Genomic DNA, 22300 nt, shown 5'->3' on the forward strand with positions numbered 1-22300 from the left:
GGGCTCATGAGCATATGGACCCAATTAGCATGCAGGGCATTCCCTAAGAAGTACCCTGCATCTGCTGTGGTATCAAGATTGGTGTGGGGAATAATCTCATTATGATGGGGCAAGGGTCAACCTGTGGTCTCAAGATTAGAGAAGGTGTAGGGTGGAGAACAACAGTCTCATCATTATGAAGGGGTAGGGGTCAACCTATGAAGGGGTAGGGGTCAACCTTTGTATGCTATCAGTCCTTGGTATGGCAGTATGTGGCCAGTATTTTTTTTTTTATGAATATGCAAACCTACAGTCACAGTCATGGAAAATGTGACTTGTCTATTAAATCAACCCATATGGTGGTCGCAACTCTCATGGCCAAAGAATCCCAGAAATTACCTGTATCAGTTGTCTTGTGACATCTGACACAAGAGCCATCTACTGCTATCCCTCTCACATCTTTCCCACCTCAGTGGAACTCAGGCAGTCATATTCATTCTTTTCATAGAGCTCACTATTTTTGTGTTCAGCTGTTCTTCCTGCACATTACTTTTACTGAGCACTTGATATGGTATGAAAACCACAAGCAAGGAGGAAAGAGCTAGGATAATCACCCTAAAAGAATGTGCCTATTAAAGAAATTTTCAGGCAAACTGGCTGCCGCAAACCTACTGTCTTGCACACCTTGGCAGCCTCTTGTGATGTTCTACCAGACATTATACCACCTGCAAAATTCCATCCAGGACCTTCTAAAATGAGAAGTGAGAGGACTGATTTGTTGCTGAAGAGGGAAGGAATAAAAAATCCCTTCATTTTGACCCCAGAATAAATCCAAATACACTCTCAGCCACTAAAATGTGTGAGCCCATGAAATGTATGATGAAGGCTGCAGAAGGACCTGGGTCTCCCTTCTTGACATGCAGCAGTAAAACTATTTATATCATCCAGGATGAAGAATAAACAAATTGAGTTTGCCAATAAATATGAACACAGAGAAGACAATGACTAGATGAAGATGTTGTTTAAAGATGAAAGTAGCTTTAGTGTAGTGGGAGTAAAGGGTACACATGTAAGGAGGCTAGTGGGTCCAACAGGTTTGCCTCACAGAACATAGTGAAAAATGTGAAACACCCAAATTATGAAATGGCCTGGCATATGTTTAGTGATGCAGAGAGTGCAGAAGGGTTGTACATCCTGCCAAAAAATGTAACCATGCATGCCAGTAATAGCAACTATTTTTTTGGTTACTTTTGTTTACAAGTCTCATTTTCCATGACTGTGACTGTATATATAACTACATATACCTAAATTTCCAAGTGGGCACAGAAAAAAATATCTAGGGATAATTTCACAGCTTTATTTCTCTTTCCATGTGAAATGACTGAACCATGGAGAAAAGAGATAGAGATAAATCTCAGCTGGCTGCATGCATAAGGCGTACCCTTATGCCTGCCATAATCATTCAGTTAATTTCTGACACAAATAACATGTAACATAGAGGGCAGGGAGGAAGGGAATCTATCTTTATGTAATAACATGTAGGTAAGTATACAGTATGGTATGACACAAGAAACATGACTCATTCCAATGTAGCATTCGTTATGGCAAATGTGTGTTATGGGGAAAAAATAATTGGTTCCAGGGAACCAGAAAATAATATTAAAAAATTCCACAATTAAAAAAAAAATACACTAAAATAAGCACATTTGCAATACTAAATTTCAGATAATACAACAATTATATACAGTACCCTCCTGAGTTTTGTGCCAAGTCCTTAATTCTTACCATCCCAAGTTTTGCACATTATCACCCCAAGTTTTGCCCTGCTTTGACAAATATAGGTCATATTTATCTACTGTCGGCATCACACGTATACATACAGTAAATCCCGCCTAAGTTCTCTCTCTCTCTCTCTCTCTCTCTCTCTCTCTCTCTCTCTCTCTCTCTCTCTCTCTCTCTCTCTCTCTCTCTCTCTCTCTCTCTCTCTCTCTCTCTCTCTCTCTCTCTCTCTTTCTCTCTCTCTCTCTCCCTTTCTCTCAATGAAAGTAAGAACAATCCTAAGAATTGCTAAACAGAATGGGAATGATTGAGAATGAAAATGGAATTATGTATACAAGTTAGAAAAATAAAAAAAAACAATGAAGTAAAAGCAACATAAAATGAGTGAGGAGGAGAGAAACAGAGCAATGGGAATAGCTTTCGATTTGATGATGGAACAAGGACGCTGCAATAAATATTTTGCTCCACTTGGCAACTCATATAGGCCATGCAGCTTTGTCTCCACAAGCCATGGCCATGCCCTGCTGGCCATGGTCAATTACTCCGGGCCCCTGGGGTTGAGGTGGTAACAGCATGAGCAGCTCCAACAGCCAACACCCCAGGTACCAATTAATAATCTGGATTCACTATAGCTCAATTAATTTGTGCCAAGCTTTCATACTCCAGCAAAACTTAGCACAGGACTCCATCATGACACATTGTTTATCTTGCCAGCTGCAGTTGTCAAATAAACATTGTAAATAATTTCACACACCACACAATCAAATCACAAGCACACATTGGCATGTATACTTCATTTTTCTAAGTTTTGTAGTTGACAATTTTACTCATAAATTATGACAATATATTTTTGTTTTACATGTACAGCTTATAGTATCACAGTCATTTGATTTCAAATACTTCCAGCTAGTCCAGCACCACAGCTGTTTTCCATTCTTCCTGACTATAGAAAACAAGCTGCATGATGTCATTTGCTCCTCAATTTGCCCAGCTGGCAGCAAAAATGGGCAGCATGCTGGGAGAAATTTGCCCTGTGTGATGCTGCCTTTAGTCTCGCAAGTTTTAGCTTCATATTCCAATTAGATTTTTATTAAAATTTCTGTGCTTGTACTAATGGCACTGGTAGCCACTGTCCAGACCACGAGCACTCAGTTCCACAAGGCAACACTCCTCTTCAGAGATATCATTATAAGCCCTTTTATTCATTTGACAAATCCAAATCAACCAAGTATGAAGGTGAATTGTGTTGTGTGCAGCGAGATAAAATGATGTAACATGAACTAAAGAAGAAGTGAGAGCCTGAAGCAGGGAAGAATGAAAAAAGAGAGAGAGAAAGCAAGAGTACAGATGCCAGACGTATGATTAAGGATGGCTGCTTGCTGTCCTAAGATTACCATAAGAATCCCTGCCCCTATAGACTATCTTTCCCAAATCAATTTACCCTAATTCTAATTGTCTGTTTTGATTGAGTCTCACAAAGTTAGTAGCAGAGGAATTGCCCTTGAGGATAGAGTGATTAGTGTCCACCTAGCTCCTATAGCTCAGTCATTAGAATTATCAGAAGTGAAATGTTTTATTCATGTTAGCCTGTGATGAGACAGGGATGGCAAGCAGAGTGAGTGTGTGTATGAAGATACATCACCATCCCTCCCCTTCTCTTGTAGTAGCAGAGTGGGAGAGCATTCCACATCACGTTCCCACAGTCAGTCGCTATCCAGAGCTTACACGAGATGGACATACTAAGATGGGTAGTGTTTTTGGCAGAGACTGGGAAGAAGAGTATAACTAGATGGGTCAGCTGCTTTAAGGGGATAAGTGAATAATTACCAGCTGTATGGCCTGGCCTAGCTAAATAGCACAAGAGTCTCTATAGTAGTCTGCCAGGGAGGGTTGTTAATTATAACGCATTCCATACCCAGGGAAGTGACTCCTCAGCGGTGTGTGTGTGTGTGTGTATGTTAGAGGTGAATTACCTCCTGTTCGTGTGTGGACACTCGCCTGTATTTGTGTTGTTGTGTTAAATGCTACTGCAATCAGGTGGGAATCCCCACGCCCTTTCTGAAGCAGAGGATTCTGCTGAACTGCCTTGCATAATTCATCTCTCTTCCTTTTAAAGGAGTGGGATATTGTATTACCAAACAGGAAGAGTGTTATAATACCTCACTGGAAAAGGGCAGTCCATTACAAGGGTGGTGTTCCCCTGGGGTATTATACCTCGACTGTATATGTTGTTGTCTCTTGTCATGATTGTTTCTCCATAGACATAGTTGTTGATCCTTTCTCAGCCATGGGAGTTAATTGTTGTTGTAATTCCCTTGACTATGAGGGGGGTAAAACAGGCTGACGACCTCATTTGTGTAATCTGGTGTTATGACCACTGGTAAGAAGAGTGCATGAGTCAGAAGTGGACCCTGTAACCCATATTAAGCTCTGCATCCAGTCATGTAGGAGATGACTTTGGGGGAGCTAGTCCAGTTGTGGCAGCTTTGTGAAGGGACTGGAAATTGTGGGTGTAACAATTGCATATCTTACTTCTTCTTCTTCTTGAGTTGTAGGGTATTCTAGAGTTATCTAATTCATCCTGACAAGAACCCATAGGGTAGGCAGGTGATTGTTGTTCAGAGGTGTTGTAGTCGACATGATTGTCTTAGGAAATAGAAGGTGTGCTGCAGGACTTTTGCTTGAGTGTTTTCTGGTAGCTTGTTACCACTTAGGAGGATGGGGAGAGTGAGCATCCCCACCCCAAGGGTACACAGGTGGTTGCAAAGGGCTGTGCAAAGAGAATGGAAATGTGGACAGTGTAATAGGAAGTGCTTCAATGTGTCTTCTACTGATGTGGACCATCTACAGCAAGGATTTGAGATTAATTGTAGTATGAAGAGATGTGTCACCAGGTCTGCATAACTAGGTATGACCATGGCTGTGTCCAATACATGGTGGGGAGATTGAACCCAAGGCTGTGGTGAGGAGTCAGTCCTATATATGCCCAAGTAGGTTTGGGAGAGGTCTTATTGTATGAATTCATTCCACAAGGATGTAGAGGGAGAAGTGATGTGGTTCAAGAGAGTAGGGGTCACTGCTGCAGATGAATGGGCTAAGGTGGCTATGGAGTCAACTACTGTGTTTCCTTTGATTCCAACATGAGAGAGGATCCATTGGAAACAGATGATATGTACCTGGAAACAGAGAGATGTGAGGAATGATTGTGATTCCATTGCTAATTGTCTGTGCAATATTGGGCATGTTGATCTGAGTAGGGAGAGGGCAGCCTATGAATCTGATGGGATGACTATAGGCTAGAGTGTCTCTGATGAAGGATAAGGCACCTATTGTTGCAAATAATTCAGCTGCTGCTACCAAGTAGAGACCTTCCAAATGCCATGTTCTGCATATGGAGAGATATTCTAAATAAATGGCTGCAGAAGAAGAAACAGGAGATTTGGAATGGGAGCCATCGGTATAAATCCTTGTCATATTGCTGTGGTATCACTTCCAGAAATAGCTGGGGTGCAAGCATCCTATCTTGTGCTTTGGTGAAGGGGAAATGGAAGGATAAGTTGAACATGGAGTAGTGTGAGGATCAGGGTGTATAGGGTGAGATAGCAAGGATAGGAGATGGGTGAGGAGGGAGTGTAGAAAGAGATATGAAGGAATAAAGGGCATGAACCAGGAATGGGGCACAGGAGTTGAGAGGCCAGGTGGGAATCATTGGGAGGAATGTGGTCATAAGTGAAGGGGACCCTTAGTGGATGTGATGGAGGAAGGGTCATGAAGCAATGGAGTACTGTGCAGTTATGGTGGTGGCATCTCCATTCAAGTGGTAAAAGGTCAGCCTTTGCATGTACGGAAACTGTCAGGGAGGACCAAAAGGCACCTAGGGCTAGCCATAATGTGGCATTCTGGATGACATTTTAGTTTGCTGTAGATTGCACTGTCATATTGTACTTTGCTTAATATGAAGACTTTATAGAAATGCATAAGAATTCCTGGGAAGCATCCCAGCGTGTGCCTGCAAGGCTTTTCATAATATCCAGTCTTTTGGTGCATGCAGTCTTTAAATAATCTACGCGGTGTTTCCATGTCATATCTGGCCAGTCTAGTCAGAGATCCAAGAATGTGTGCTCTCACCACAGTGGAGTGGGTAACCCATTCAATGTAAGAAGGGGAAGCTTCATCTCAGTGTGAAGCACATAATGACACATATCTGGGCGTTGACTTGTAGACCCCATAAGTTGATCCAATGTAGGAAAGTATCTATTCCCAGATGGAGGAATTGTTGTGCTTCACCAAGGGTGGGAGCCTTGCTGATCAGCATCACATCATCAGCATATATGAGGAGAGATGTACCTGTTGGGCACAGAATGTCAGCTTAAAGTATGTTCAATAAGAATAGACTAACATGGAACCTTGTGGAACTCATTTCTTTGTGGGCATGGGGGAAGATATGGTGCCACCAACAGATATGCTGAAGGATCTTCTGGTGAGAAAATTACCAGCACACCCAAGATTGACAATTTATATAGTGTGAAGCTAAGTCAAAAAGGCACCAGATAAGTCAATGAACAGGAACAGCATGACTTGTTTGTCCCTGTAAGTTATGTGTATATGATGTTCTAGCTGATGAAGGATGTCTTGGTTACTCCTGCTGGGGTGAAAGCCATGTTGTTCTTGGAACACTTTGTCTCTGCCCACAACTGTAGTTGGCAGCTAACCATTTGACCCATTAGCTTGCCAAAACATGGGAGGAGTGTAGTACAGTAAAATCCCTCTTATCCAGCATCAACGGGACCGCCAACATGCTGGATACTTGAATATTGCCGGATACTTGAATAGAAGTGAAATTATGTCCACAATCACCACCCTACACTCATGCATCTTACAATAACAAAGATCAGCTGATCTTGATCAGCAGCTTAAGTGTAAGCACAACACGCTTCCTCTTTTCTACAACTTTAGGCATGATGAAGGTGTCAGGCAATAAACAGTGCACACGCGGGACTGAATCACTGAGTAAACACAGTGCAGTGGGCCGCGGGTGGCGCGAAGCAGTGCACTCTGGTGGCGAGGGGACAAAGTATGCCTTGCATGGGAATTTTAATCGATTTTATGAGTACACATTGATTTTTTATTGGTTTTAACCCTTTCCTTCCGGTAATCGTATATATACGATTGCAAAAATGCGTCTGTAGCGACGGCGATCATACCGGTAATCAAGAATTTTTGCGCCTCAATTTTGAGGTCCAAGCGCGGTTTCTTGAGTCAGATGGTGTGAGTGGAAGTGTCTGGCATGTTTCCACATGTAGTGTTGTCACTAGCTCTGGAAATTTAGCGGTAACTAAGCTATTTTCCCTTTCTCCGGGCGACACTTGGCAACCCCAGCGACCCGCCGGGTGGAAAGCACTCGCCGGGTGGAAAGCACCATGGTAAGTGTGAAGAGACATCCTGATAAGAGCCAAGGATCTCAGATCATAACTCACCATGGAGCAGGACACAACATATGTATTTAGCAGTGCTTCTGAGTTTGAAGACAGTGACAGTGAATATTTAGAAGAAGATAAAGAAAGCGAAGACATTAGTGAGGACTCGGAAAATTATTTACAGGATCCACCTGTTTTATCAGAACGGAGAGATGATACCTATCATTCTTTCATGGTAATTTTTTTCATTATCTTCGATTTTATAATAAAATGGTAGAAGGTAACTTGTCAGAGAGAGAGAGAGAGAGAGAGAGAGAGAGAGAGAGAGAGAGAGATAATGTTATTTGCCTGAAACTTGATATGAAAAGGGATGAAATCTCTCTCTCTCTCTCTCTCTCTCTCTCTCTCTCTCTCTCTCTCTCTCTCTCTCTCTCTCTCTCTCTCATTGGAAGTGTACAATTTCCCCTCCAAGATGAGAGAGAGAGAGAGAGAGAGAGAGAGAGAGAGAGAGAGAGAGAGAGAGAGAGAGAGAGAGAGAGAGAGTGTGTGTGTGTGTGTGCGCGCGGCGTCATCGCTCTCCGGGCTGTTTCTGGATGACGGATCACACAGCAGGAGGAGGAGGAATCCTTTATAAGGCATAAACTCAACTTTGAGAGGTCACATCGAGCTACAAAGTATATCACTGTATTCAGAATAACAAAGAGAAAATAATTATTAGTATTCAAACAATTTTCTGACAATTTCTAGGTTTACCATTTTTAGCCGTCATACAAAACGGGAAAATAATTTAAGCGCCGGAAGGAAAGGGTTAAGGCTCGGGGAAAAATGTGCCGGATACCTGAAGCTGCCGGATACTCGAATGCCGGATGAGAGGGATTTTATTGTATATTGGTAGATTGAGGGGTTAGTTTGGTCTTTACCAGGCTTTGGGAATGGGAGGAGTGTAGCTGTTTCTCATGCTTCTGTGTAGCACCCTTTTGACCAGCTCCAGTTGAGTAGATTTACAAGTCATTCTCTTGTCTGTGTAGGAATATGTGTTAAGGATTCATAAGGCATTACGTCAGGACCCACCAACTTGTGTGGTATTAAGGTTTGGAGAGTGCCTGACAGTTCCTTGGTGGTGAGTAAGGCTGCTAAACCATGAGGCAGAGGATTGGTCATAGCGAGACGAATGACTGTTGGTATGTTGTTGTGGTTTGTGAGGAAGGACTGGTACACTTAATTTTGATTGACAGAAAATAGTCAGGTTTGCTTTGGATTGGTCTGCTAGGAGGTTTATCCATCCTTTTGCAGAATGAAGGAGAAGGAATTTCATGGAATGAATGAATCTCCATGTCCAGGATGTGGATGAGGTAAAGGACAAAGATGAGATGAAGGCAGACAAGGCAGATCACTGTGCAGCTAGGATGACTTGCATACATTTTGCATTCAGGTGTTGTACTGAGAAGATCTCAATATAGCCTTTGATTAAGTTTTCTTTGATTAAAAATATAAAATTTATTGTTAATTAATAGAGATTGTAATTTGTTTGCATTATGATATCACCAAATTGTACTATTTACTTGTATATTTAACATCTCATGTATTTCGCTTCCTGTAATTACGCATGTCGTTCGTGTGTGGAGATTGTGACGTGAGAGTTGGATGACGTGGCAAATGCGATCTTGCTTCCCCACTAGCCGCCTCGGCTGCCTTTCATTTCACTCGGGAAATCTGTGTGGGGAGGTGGTGGCATTGTGTATGTGTGTGTGGGTTGTAGGGAACCAGCTCCATGTCCCAGCTGCAGGGAAACTAGTATGTGGGTGTTGACACAAGGATTACAGTGGCTCAGATGTGCAGCAGGAATTTTGGGTGAGTTTAACAAGTTTGTAAGCCATTAAATGTAGTTTAACATACCAATGTATGAAGCTTGACTTTGTGTTACCACAATTGTACTTGTGTGATATGTGAGTGATAGTTTATAAAGATGTCCTGTTACAGTGTTTGTGGCCCTGGATCTGTAAGACATGTTGATGTGTGATCCACTCCCAGGGAGGTTATGCAGGGATTCACCTTTGTTTTGATAGTGGAGGCACTGTGTGAGTCACATATAATGTAGTTGTGTAACAAATGGTGATATTAAGATTCATAAACATTGTGATTATAGTGCAATGAATGGGTGTATGTTGGGAGTGTTTTGATGGGTTACCGAACTGTGCTTGACATGCACTTTTTCAACAGGCTGGACCTTATAGTAAAGAGAGTTACTCCTGGTGCTGTCTTACTTACACATTGGTGAAACAAGTGTCTATACTGTATTTTATTTTCTTGAGTGACATGTCATCATCATTTACACCAAGCATGACAGCATGCTGCCATGGTGCCTCTACATTCTTTGCTTCACCATAGGTCTCCAAAGAGAGGGACTGTTCATCGGAACACCATTCTGAAAGCTTTAAGTCCTGCAGACAGTAGCAAGGATGAGAAGGAGCCTACTGACTCTTTTAAAGGGAGAAACATATTTGAAGGTGAGGCTGAGTGGGAACATGAGCATGTTGAGGTTTTAAACTTTCAAAATTAAATGTAGTTATTTTACTTAAAATAGTACTTTTCATTAGTGAAGAGATGGAATAAAAATTGAATTTGAATTTTTTCTAAGATTTTTGAAAGTTTTCTAAGATAAAGATAAAAATAGAGATTTGGATTTATTATTTTTTTTATTTAAAATATCAATATCATTACTGCTAGCATTGGAATTTTGGATTTATCGATTTATCGCTTACCAGTTCATGGGCAACAAATTTATCACCATTTATCAATTATCAGTTATAGCTGACGAGGTTATCGTTACTGATTTATCGGTTATTGTGATATTTTTTTTTTTGTTATTGCACCCAACTATGGTGGTAAATACCTAAGTAAGGCCCAACTGAAAACTCTGCTCCATCAAAGCCTGATTTGCCAAGGCATAGGTCCTGGACAGAACCTTTCCTAGTGAGGATCAATTCAAGTAAGCAGACAAAGAATAAGAGAGTGAAGTGGGTTGAATTTATGAGAAATGAAAATACAGTAGCACCTGAAGTGTTGTGGGAACTTATGGTGAGGTCTGGGTTCCACAGCTTGTGATGAGCATTGAGGTCTCTGATGACTAATGCTAAGAAGAGAAGTTGGTTAACATTGTGGTCTATTTCTAGTTGATTGACTGTGTGGCATGGGTTGTAGATTACTAACTGTGGTCCATCTTCTTGGTAACCTTATTCTGACTGCAAGGGCCTCTAGTCCTCCATTTTGGAAGTGGACCAGGAAGTTTTTTTTGTTTCTTTTATGTAGGAGAGGCACTAGCAAAGGGCAACAAAATTATAAATTAAAAAAAGATCCACTGAGGTGCCAGTCCCTGATCAGAATCAAAACTGGTCATAAAAAATTAAAGGATCTTGTGGTCATCAAAAATTAAAGGTCTTGAAACCTCCCTCTTGAAAGAGTTCAAGTCATTGAAAGGAGTAAAACAGAAGTAAGAAGGGCATTCCAAAGTTTTCTAGAGAAAGGGATGAATGATTGAGAATACTGGTTAACTCTTGCATTAGAGAGGTGGACAGAATAAGAGTGATAGAATGAAGAAAGTTGTGCAGCAAGGCCACGAAAGGAGAGGAAGCATGCAGTTAGCAAGATCAGAAGAGCAGTTAGCAAGAAAATAGCAGTAAAAGATAGCAAAAGATGCAACACTGTGCTGATGAGAGGCTAAAGACAGACAGTTAGAGGAGTTTATAAGACGAAAAGCTTTTGATTCCACACTGCCTAAAAGAGCAGTATGTGTGGAACATCCCATACATGTGAAGCATACTCCATACATGGATGGATAAGGCCCCTGTACAGCTGGGAGTGAGAAAAACTGGCAGAGATGACTCAGAAAGCTTAATGTCATAGAAGCTGTTTTAGCTAGAGATGAGATGCGAAATTTCCAGTATAGATTATCAGTAAAAGACAGACTGAGGATGTTCAGTGTAGGACAGTGGGGCAGTAAACTGTCACTGAAGAAGAGAGGATTGATATCTGGAAGGTTATGTCAAGTTGATAGATGGTGGAACTGAGTTTTTGAGGCTTTGAACATTACTAAGTTTGGGATTTGAGGTTTTGGGGTAAGTTTGGGTAATTATTTTATGTAATAACAAAAAGTTGGTTAATTTAATTTTGGTGAGGTCTTGAAACTGCTCTTTCAAAACACTTCAAGTTGTAGCAAGAAGGAAAAACAGAAAAGAGCTAGAGAGTTCCACACTTTACCAGTGAGAGGAAAGAAAGAGTGGAGATACTAGTGCTCTTGTATAAGGAAAGGGAACGGAGTTGGGATGAGATTAGAAAATTTTGTACAACAAGGTTGCAAAAGGGAAGGAAGCATGCAGTTAACAAGTTCAGAAAAGCAGTAACCATGAAAATAAAGGTGTAAAATAGCAAGAGATTCAACTTTACAACAGTGAGTGAAAGATTCAAGACAGTCTGATAGAGGTGAGGAGTTGATGAGATGAAAAACTAGACTTCAGCCTATTTAGTAGAGATATATGAGTAGAACCTCTCCATATATGAGAGCTGTAGTTTATACTGATAAGGTCCCTGCAGTAGAGTTAGCTGCTGAATGGAGGAAAATTGGTGGAGACAACACAGAATACCTAACTTAATGAAAGCTGTTTTACCAAGGGATGAGATGTGAAATTTCTACTGAGACAAAAAAAAAGTGAACAAGTAAATTTAGTGTGGAAGAAAGGAACAATTGAGTTTCAGTGAAGAACAGGGGAAAGTTGTCTGGAGAGTTGTATCAAGTGGATAGATGAAGGCAGAGTTTTTGAAGCAATGATCAACACAAGGCTTCTCCACCCCATTTAAAAATTATGGAAAGATCAGGTTAGGTGTTCAGTGGCTTTTCTACATGAACTGTTTAATTCCTACTGGATACCAACAGATAAAATAAAGATTAGCTAGTGAAAAGGCTTTATTAGTTTTCATCCTTTATTTAGCAGGTTGTGTAGATGAAATGATTGTTGGTTTCTAAATGGTATTTCCCTCAGCAATGCTGGTCTCACCCATTTGCTTTCTTTACTCTCACTTCTCTATCCTCAAACTCATTAGTAATGTTGGCCACATCAACATCCACCATTACTTCATTGTCACCTTCACTTACTATTGGATACTTGAGATAAATTATAAGACCCCAACCTGTAACCACGTGAGGATGTATTAAGGCAAGGCTGTGGGCAGTTACTGCAAGGCACTCTCTCTTTTCACCACCACCATATCTGTCTTGTGGTATGACACATTTGCCCTCCACTGTGATGTTTACTTTTTGTCATCATCCATTCCATCCCTCCTTGCAATGGAGTAATAACAAAGACAATCCTCGGAGTGGAGGGAAAAGGATAGAAAAAATTAGCTAAAATGTAAGACAGCCTTTCATCTGTACATTCATACATGTTCACAGGTTGGATGTTATAATTTACTTCATGTATCTGATGATAACCAGTACTGAAAATTAAATGATACAGGATGTTAATGATGTGACTAGCAAAATTAACAACATTAACTTTTTTGTCACTCAGAGGAGAGGACACAAGTAGAGGTGTGGAGGAACCATTATGGGTGAGGCCAGTCCTTCTGAGTGGAGGTGCTGCTTGGATACCAACACTTGTTTTATCCCCACATCTTACTAAATAAAGAATCAATGTCATTAAAGAAACCTTTAATATTAAGTTACTTCTACTTTCTCTTGGGATCCAATAATGACTGTTAGAAAACTTTTTTGGTTTTGGAGCTTTTCAGTTTTTTTTTTTTTTTTTCAAATAAGAGATCACTGAGCTGCATTACAGCTATTCTAATTTTTTAGAGCATATCTCTGATTCACCAACCTCTCATAAAGATCATTTAGTTACAAGTAATTCTTAAGAAATTACCCTTATTTCTCTCCAAACAAATGCTTACTTTCTGCCTTATTGTAGTTAATGAGTAAGTTTAATTTATCCTCTGTGCCCCCAAGATAAGATAAGAAAAGATAAGATCATTTGTTTGTCACATTGTTATACAGTAATGCATACAAGTGAAAATCTTTATGGCAACCGGCTCGAAAGAAAGATAAGATGCAATATACAGTATAGTGTATAGTATAGATGAAAATGACTGAAGACATCAATCACATAAAAAATATACAATTCTCATATATCACACACAAAGTCACTATAGCTCTGAATAAAAATGGTTGAAAATTTCAATGCTGCTTGGAATAAAAGATTTCTTATAATGATCTGTTCTTATCAAGGGTAGTGCCAGTTTAGAGGGTGAGTTTGGCCTTGCAGTATTTTTTTCCACTTGTTTTAATAGAGCCTCTTTATATAGTATATCTATTGTTATTACTTGTGCACCTAATCTTTTAGCCTTTCTAATTTATGTAGTTTATTTTTATCTGCAGAGCTTAATTTTCTATACCAAGTAGTAACTAAGAAGCATAAAATAGATTGATAAAACAAGCTTATTATTTTCTTGTCTACCTGAACATTACATATTTAAAATTCTGAGAAAATGATGCCTTTGATTACATTTTTTCATGATTAGATATGTGTTTGCATCACCTTTAAGTTCATCATCAATTAAAATCCCAGGATATTTATCATGGTTTACCTGCTCCACAGGTTCCCCTTCAATACTGATAATACTTGGAGCATTTGTAAACACTTTTTCTAAAATATATTATCATTTCTTTGGTTTTCTTTACACTTAATACTAAATAATTTTCTTTACATCATTCAGCAACTTTTTGGACCTGAGTTATATAATTTCTGCTGTCATCATTCAGTATCTTTCCTGTAATCACTGTATCACCAGCATATTTAATTATGGTATAGTTGTCAAAAACACTTCTTCATTCATTTGTGCACAGGCTCAAAAAATACTGGGGATAACACACACACACCCCTGAGGCACACTCATGTTGATGGTGATTTTATCAGACAGTACGCTACTACTACTACTTCTCTGGTATACTGGAGCCTTTGTGTTAAAAAAATAAATATCAAGTTCAAAATGTTACTGTTATAACCCATCTCCAATAATTTGTTTAAAAGTATATGGAGCTGTATAGTATTGAAGGCTGAGCTAAAATCTATTGAAAGACATCATATTGATGTATTTCTCTTATCTAAATGCTTGCAAATGTCATTTATAAAAGTTAGGCTTGCATCTTGTACACTTCTGTTTCTGCAGTTAGCAAATTGCAATCAGATCTCTAGACATTTCCATTTTATCACATAAAAGGTTCTTAACAATATTTTCAATGCATTTCATGATGTTAGATGTGAAAGCAACGGGTCTAAAATCATTAAAATATTTTGGAAATGGAATTTTGGCAATGGGTTTGATTTTGGAAAGCTTTCATGCATGAGGTACTTCACCCTGACTGATGGAGTCCTGGAACAACTGCTGCAGCACCAGTACCAGCTGTTTTGCACAGCACTTGAGTGCCCTAGCTGGCATCCCATCCAGCCCCATGGCCTCACTCACACACACTTGCTTCAGTTCCATCACCATCCGTTATTTTGATTTCCTCATCTCTCCTGTTTTGTATGACACCCATCACTGCACCCCGTTCTGCACTAAAATCATACTGTTCAAATTTTGCAAAGAAGTTAATTTCATTTATATATGTAGCCATCTTCTGGTTCAGGTGTGGTTTGCTTTTTATTATATCCATACAATGTCTGAAGTCTTTTCCAAGTATCCTTTGTTTTATTTGTCCTAAAAGTTTTCCACTTTTTCTTTGTACACTTTTTTCAAATCTATTATTTTCTTATTTATTTGTTTTTGCAATTCCTTTTACTGGTTTGTACTTCCACTCTGCTTTATTCTATATTTTTCCTTTATCCTGGATATTTATTTACTCATGGCTTATTACTAAGATATATTTTCATGTCTTTGGTCAGTATAAGCATGTCTAAGCAAAAGTTAAAATAGGGATAAAAAATATCCTTTTTGCATTAATGTCTGCTCCGTTTTCTATAAGTGTAGTCCAGTCTGTGCATTCCGGGCTGGCTCAAAGCTGAGCAATATTTTCTGGGTCCCATTTCCTATAAGTCACGACTTTACATAGCTACCTGTTTGTAAGTTGCTGCACAGATCATATTATGATCACTGTCTCCTAATTGCAATCCTTGGAATGCCTGATAGCAGCTTTTCACACTGCAATATAATTTATTGAGTGTTATTTTCTCACATAGTATATTTAACTGATTGTTCATATACTGGTATCTTTTCCTGGAAATCATAAGCATTAAAATCCCCCATGATCAGCCAAGCACTATCTGGCCATCACTTTTCATATTTACAGACACAGACCTAATGTCCAACAAAGTGCAATAAATGGAAATGGTACTATGCTTGACTTACCTGAATTCTGCTCTTCTCTTGCTATGATGATGGCAGTTTTTGCTGCCTCACGATATTGGCTTTTAGCCATATAGAGTCGGAAAAGGTATTTTGCATCCTGTAGAGAGAAAATAGAAATATACAATGAGAAAATGTTCATTTCAGATGTATCCAGGATGTAGTCAGCAACTCTCAACATGAATGCATGCAAAACAATGTGCACATGATGCACATTGAAATGAAACTCATGAAAATTGCCAAACTAAAGACATAGTGAAATGATACTTGTTATGAATATTTATTAACTATTTACTGATAGGGTAAACTTTTCATTTTTGCACCTCCATCAAACAATTGGGGAGAGAGTCTGCAAGCTTTTTCTGAGTTTCTTGGGACACATTGCTGCATGCCAGAAGAAGTGCACACTCTAATCTGGGCAATGTCGATGTGTCCTCGTTCCTCAGCTTGCCCTTCATGGTGGCCCAGAGGTTTTCAATGGGTGACATGTCTGGGCTATTGGGTATGGTTATGTTGGGTATGGGTGGCCAGTCTGGTATGTATTCCACCTCACTTGCAGTAAGTCACTCCCTGACACTGTGTGTGGTGTGGCACAGGATGCCATCCTGCTACAGTACCTCAGCACCAGTTACTGCGAAAGTCAGCCAGATGACTAATAGAGTGAGATAGACGTCCTTGGCCCACACCATGAGGGAGGGAGGGTGCTTTAGAGAGTTGGCAGTAAACTTTTGGTCATGCGGGTCAGAGCCTTTCCGACACCACATGTTTTTGCTTTTCCTGTCACCGACTCTGAATGTAGCTTTGTCAATTCACAAGACTTACCTTCACTCATCCAGAGTCCATGAGTTATATTTCTGTATGAAACCCAGTATCTTTTTCCAATGCACCTCAGAAACAAAAGGTTTGTTATGAGCATACATCTGATAATTTAGCTTGGTTTGGATATTTTTCTGAAAGGTTCATACACTAATATCCTTGAAGAGCATTGAGATGCTGTTCCTTAAGTTGCCTTACTGTAAGGTGGAGCTTTTCTTCTAGTTGATGCCAAAGTCCTACCACCGATCTTTGGATGCCAACCACCACTGTGTCTGTGGCGGGGAATCTCATGTTCTCCCGAGGACTTAACTTTAACCTCATGGCTGCACACTGTCACTGGCTTCACACCAGTTTGATGACCTATTTCCTTGATACTAAAGCCTAATTTGTAACACTCAATCACTCTCACAATAGTATCCTGACTTGTGTAAGCTTTCAACATCATGAGAATTGCAAGTGTTCAGTAATCCTTGCACAAGGTTGTGGAGGGGGTATGGGCGTGCAAGAAGGAACATGGTTACTCACCCTGAATGTAATTCAAACTGACTGTTAACACTGTTTAAAGAGAAAGCTGAGAACTCTAGAAAGTTACCATTAGTCATTTATTGTCCAGGCAATTTTCTGCAATGGCTAGAGTGGCACAAAAAGTCAAGCAAGATTGTCCCACACTGCCTGCCTGATGACGTCAAGAGGTGCCAACCATATATAGAATTAAAACATTACCTACATTAGAGTTATGAGTTATTTTGGTGAAGGAATGTGGTGAACCTGATGCCCACCATGAGATACACTAATGTAGCAGGACAGCATCACATTGTGCAATCAGCCCAAGGAATAGGAACTTCAATAGCCTTGAAGGTGGCCTGCCTTAGAGAAGGCCATCCCAAAATTTAACCTACTCTCAGTTAGAGAATAAGGAGGAAATCTTTTACTTCAAACATGTGTTCATGACACTCATAAGTTGTTCAATCCAAAAGGAAAAATAAGGTTGTAAAATGAAATGATGATGGTGATGATGAGTGATCACTTATAAAGATTATACTATGAAAAAAATACCTATCTGTATCTAAAGAAAAATATAACCAAAATAAAAATACCTATCTACATCTAAAGAAAAATATAACCTAAATAGTTACTTAAACTCTCCTCCAGAATAGAGGGAAATATTCCTCAGTAGTTGTAACAAAAAAAAAAAAAAGAAGAAATAAAACATGAAAGAAAAAGGAAGAATATTAGATAAAAATTAATGAAGAAAGAAATGAAGAAGGAAGTAAGAAAGTAGAAGAAATAAATGAGGAAGGAAGAATATAAACATGAAAGCAGGTACCAACACAAGAAGCTATCACTACCTTGAGAGATTAGAGGCAAGATGTGACCACTGAGGAGAAAAACAAGATGTGGTGAATCATCATAAGACTAACAGAACCAGAGAGTATTGTTCTCCAAAACTGTGCCGCCGTGCTTGCACCTTGCCTAGTCAAACTCTTTCAGCTCTGTCTGTCAACATCTACCTTTCCTACTTGCTGGAAGTTTGCCTACATTCAGACTGTTCCTAAAAAGGGTGACCATTCTAATCCCTCAAACTACCGTCCTATTGCTTTAATTTCCTGGCTATCTAAAGTTTTTGAATCTTTCCTTAACAGGAAGATTCTTAAATATCTATCACTTCACAACCTTTTATCTGATCGCCAGTACGGGTTCTGTCAAGGCCACTCTACTGGTGATCTTCTGGCTTTCCTTACTGAGTCTTGGTCATCCTCTTTTAGAGGTTTTGTTGAAACTTTTGCTGTTGCCTTGGACATATCAAAAACTTTTGATAGAGTCTGGCACAAAGCTTTGATTTCCAAGCTATCCTCCTACGGCTTCTATCCTTCTCTCTGTAAATTCATCTCAAATTTCCTTTCTGACCGTTCTATTGCTGCTGTGGTAAATGGTCACTGTTCTTCTCCTAAATCTATTAACACTGGTGTTCCTCAGGGTTCTGTCCTGTCACCTACTCTCTTCTTATTATTTATTAATGATCTTCTAAACCAAACTTCTTGTCCTATCCACTCCTACACTGATGATACCACCCTGCACTTTTCCAAGTCTTTTCATAGACGTCCAACCCTTCAGGAAGTAAACATTTCACTCAGGGAAGCCACAGAACGCCTGACTTCTGATCTTTCTAAGATTTCTGATAGGGGCAGAGCAAACTTGTTATTGTTCGATGCCTAAAAAACTCAATTCCTCCATCTATCAACTTGACACAACCTTCCAGACAACTATCCCCTCTACTTCAATGACACTCAATTGTCTCCCTCTTCTACAATGAACATCCTCAGTCTGTCCTTTACTAATAATCTGAACTGCAAACTTCACATCTCATCTCTAGCTAAAACAGCTTCTATGAAGTTCGGTGTTCTGAGACATCTCCGCCAGTTTTTCTCACCCCCCCAGCTGCTAACTCTGTACAAGGGCCTTATCCATCCATGTATGGAGCATGCTTCACATGTCTGGGGGGTTCCACTCATACTGTTCTTCTAGACAGGGTGGAATCAAAAGCTTTTCGTCTCATCAACTCCTCTCCTCTAACTGACTGTCTTCAGCCTCCCTCTCATCGCCGCAATGTTGCATCTCTAGCTGTCTTCTACTGCTATTTTCATGCTAACTGCTCTTCTGATCTTGCTAACTGCATGCCTCCCCTTCTCCCACGGCCTCGCTGCACAAGACTTTCTTCTTTCTCTCACCCCTATTTTGTCCATCTCTCTAATGCAAGAGTTAACCAGTATTCTCAATCATTCATCCCTTTCTCTGGTAAACTCTGGAACTCCCTGCCTGCTTCTGTATTTCCACGTTCCTATGACTTGAATTCCTTCAAGAGGGAGGTTTCAAGACACTTATCCTTCAATTTTTGACTACCACTTTGTACCCTTTTATGGGACTGGCATTTCAGTGGGCATTTTTTTTTATTGGATTTTTGTTGCCCTTGGCCAGTGTCCTTCCTACACAAAAAAAAAAGAAAAGAAAAAAAAAGATTACAAGAAAAGACATCCACATGGCTAATACAAAAGTAATAGACAAGGAAGCTATAAGTACAAGGTTGATGAGGGTTCATGTATGAGAGATTGCTGAGAATATGTGTAAACAAGGAAGTGGGCACAGCAAATGTTGAAACTACACCCCTTTGTTTCTGGCTGGACAAAGATATGATTTGCCAGATTTGTTGGAAAATAAGTTTTATGCAAATTAAAGCCTAGTTGGGGCAAAAGCCACTTTAGTATCATGGTATATGTTATGAGGGTTAGAAGATGGGAATAGACAGGAGACAGAGAGACAAGCTATCAGACCAGAGAGGGTCAAGATGGGCAAGTTGCCTGTCCTAGTACTTATAAGTAGAGCCTAACAGTTGTAATGAAGTCCAAAGTAAAATGTTAAGGTTATATATACTGAAAGTAGGGGATTGGGTATAACCAGAACGTGTTTTCTCATTGAATGTTATTTGCATGAAGAGATTCTAATTGGAAGTGTTATGTTGAATTTTTATGATATATTTAATATAATTTATCTGAAGACATGAATCCAACTTCATGTTTTTTTTTTTTTTTTTTTATTGTGCTAGGATTTTGTGTATAACTGTTGGAAGTTGTATATGATTGTGTGAATGTAAAGTTTATAAGACTAAACCCTTGGAAGGCTTATGGACCTGATGGGGTTTCTCCTATTGTTCTCCAAAACTGTGCCTCTGTGCTTATACCTTGCCTACTCACACTCTTTCAACTCTGTCTGTCAACATCTACCTTTCCTTCTTGCTGGAAGTTTACCTACATTCAGCCTGTTCCTATAAAGGGTGATTGTTCTAATCACTCAAACTACCGTCCTATTGCTTTAATTTCCTGCCTATCTAAAGTTTTTGAATCTATCCTCAACAGGAAGATTCTTAAACATCTATCACTTTACAACCTTCTATCTGATTACCAGTATGGGTTCTGTCAAGGCCACTTTACTGGTGATCTTCTGGCTTTCCTTACTGAGTCTTGATCATCTTCTTTTAGAGATTTTGGTGAAACTTTTGCTGCTGCCTTAGACATATCAAAAACTTATGATAGAGTCTGGCACAAACCTTTGATTTCTAAACTATCCTCCTACAGCTTCTATCCTTCTCTCTGTAACTTCATCTCAAGTTTACTTTCTGATCATTCTATTGCTGCTGTGGTAGACAGTCACTGTTCTTCTCCTAAATCTATTAACAATGGTGTTCCTCAGGGTTTCTTTCCTGTCACCCACTCTCTTCCAATTATTCATCAACGATCTTTTAAACCAAACTTCTTGTCCTATCCACTCCTACACTGATGATACCACCCTGCACTTTTCCACATCTTTTTGTAGACATACAACCCATCAGAAAGTAAACAGTTCACACAGGGAAGCCACAGAATGCCTGACTTCTGATCTCTCTAAAATTTCTGATTAGGGCAGAATAAACTTAGTATTGTTCGATGCCTAAAAAACTCAATTCCTCCATCTATCAACTTGACACAACATTCCAGACAACTATTCCCTCTTCTTCATTGACACTCAACTGTCCCCCTCGGTCTGTCCTTTACTTATAATCTAAACTGAAAACTTCACATCTCATCTCTAGCTACTAAGATAGCTTCTATGAAGTTAAGAGTTCTGAGAATTCTCCGCAAGTTTTTCTCACCCTACCAGCTGATAACTCTACACAAGGGCCTCATCTGTCCATGTTAAGAATATGCTTCAAATGTCTGGGAGGTTTCACTAATACCACTCTTCTAGATAGGGCAGAATCAAAAGCATTTCGTCTCATCAACTCCTCTTCTCTTACTGACTGTCTTCACCCTCTTTCTCATTGCCGTAGTGTTACATCTCTAGCTATCTTCTACCGCTATTTTCATGCTAACTGCTCTTCTGATCTTGCTAACTGCATGCTTCCCCTCCTCCCATGGCCTCGCTGCACAAGACTTTCTTCTTTCTCTCACCCCTATTCTGTCCAACTCTCTAATGCAAGAGTATTCTCAATCATTTATTTCTCTGGTAAACTCTGAAACTCCCTACCTGCTTCTGTATTTCCACCTTCCTATGACTTGAATTCCTTCAAGAGGGAGGTTCTTTAATTTTGGACCCTATTCATAGAGTGGCATCTCAGTGGGCCTTTTTTTTTATTGGATTTTTGTTGTCCTTGGCTGGTGTCCCTCCTACATAAAAACTAATTAATTAATTAATTTATTTATTTAATTAAAATAAACAAATAAATAAATAAATAAATAAAAGTGTGTTTATAGGGGCACAAAAAGATCACTCAACAGAGAAGCATGACATCATCACACATCCACAAAACAAGACTTTGTCTGCCCATGGTAAGAACAGATATGAATCCAATTTGTGTATAACTTGTGTATAACAGTTGGAAGTCGTATATGACTGTGTGAATGTAAAGGTATGTCAATAATATAAATTAAGTTTATAAAATTAAACCATCTTTTCCTTATTCTTGAAACATTGACTTCTTTTCAATTGATCAAAATCTTTGTGCAATTTATCAATATCCACTTTCATTACATAACTTTTTCTCCTAGACTATGTTTTGCCACCATCATTAGCAGGTTTAACAGTTTCTGGTCTTTATGATTGCAACACTCAAATATATACTACTTCCCATTGTACATATTCACAATTACTGTTCAACCATTTGCCTGGAGTATGCTCTCTTTTATGGCAATGTTCATCAAATTAATTTCCATTTCCATTCCAACATAATGAAAGTTTTTTATATCTTGAAATATTCCTGAGCTACCACAATTCTTACCATTATTCATTTTACAATATAAGTCCCCAGATCTGACAATGTGTAATTTGAAATGTCCTACAATTAAACTCATTCTAAATGTAATACATAAGACTAGTCTACAATT

At 39.3% G+C, this 22300-nt stretch overlaps 1 protein-coding gene across 1 annotated transcript in view; it reads right to left on the reverse strand.

The window, feature by feature from the left end:
• Positions 1 to 22300, reverse strand: part of LOC135116166 (WD repeat-containing protein 19-like) — a 310907-nt gene that overhangs the window by 46694 nt on the left and 241913 nt on the right. Inside the window, exon 24 of the mRNA XM_064033436.1 lies at positions 15573 to 15669. Coding sequence (XP_063889506.1) covers positions 15573 to 15669 — 97 coding nt within the window. The remainder of the gene's footprint in view (positions 1 to 15572; positions 15670 to 22300) is intronic.

Source organism: Scylla paramamosain, chromosome 30 (genome assembly GCF_035594125.1).
Source record: "Scylla paramamosain isolate STU-SP2022 chromosome 30, ASM3559412v1, whole genome shotgun sequence".
Lineage (NCBI taxonomy): Eukaryota > Metazoa > Arthropoda > Malacostraca > Decapoda > Portunidae > Scylla > Scylla paramamosain.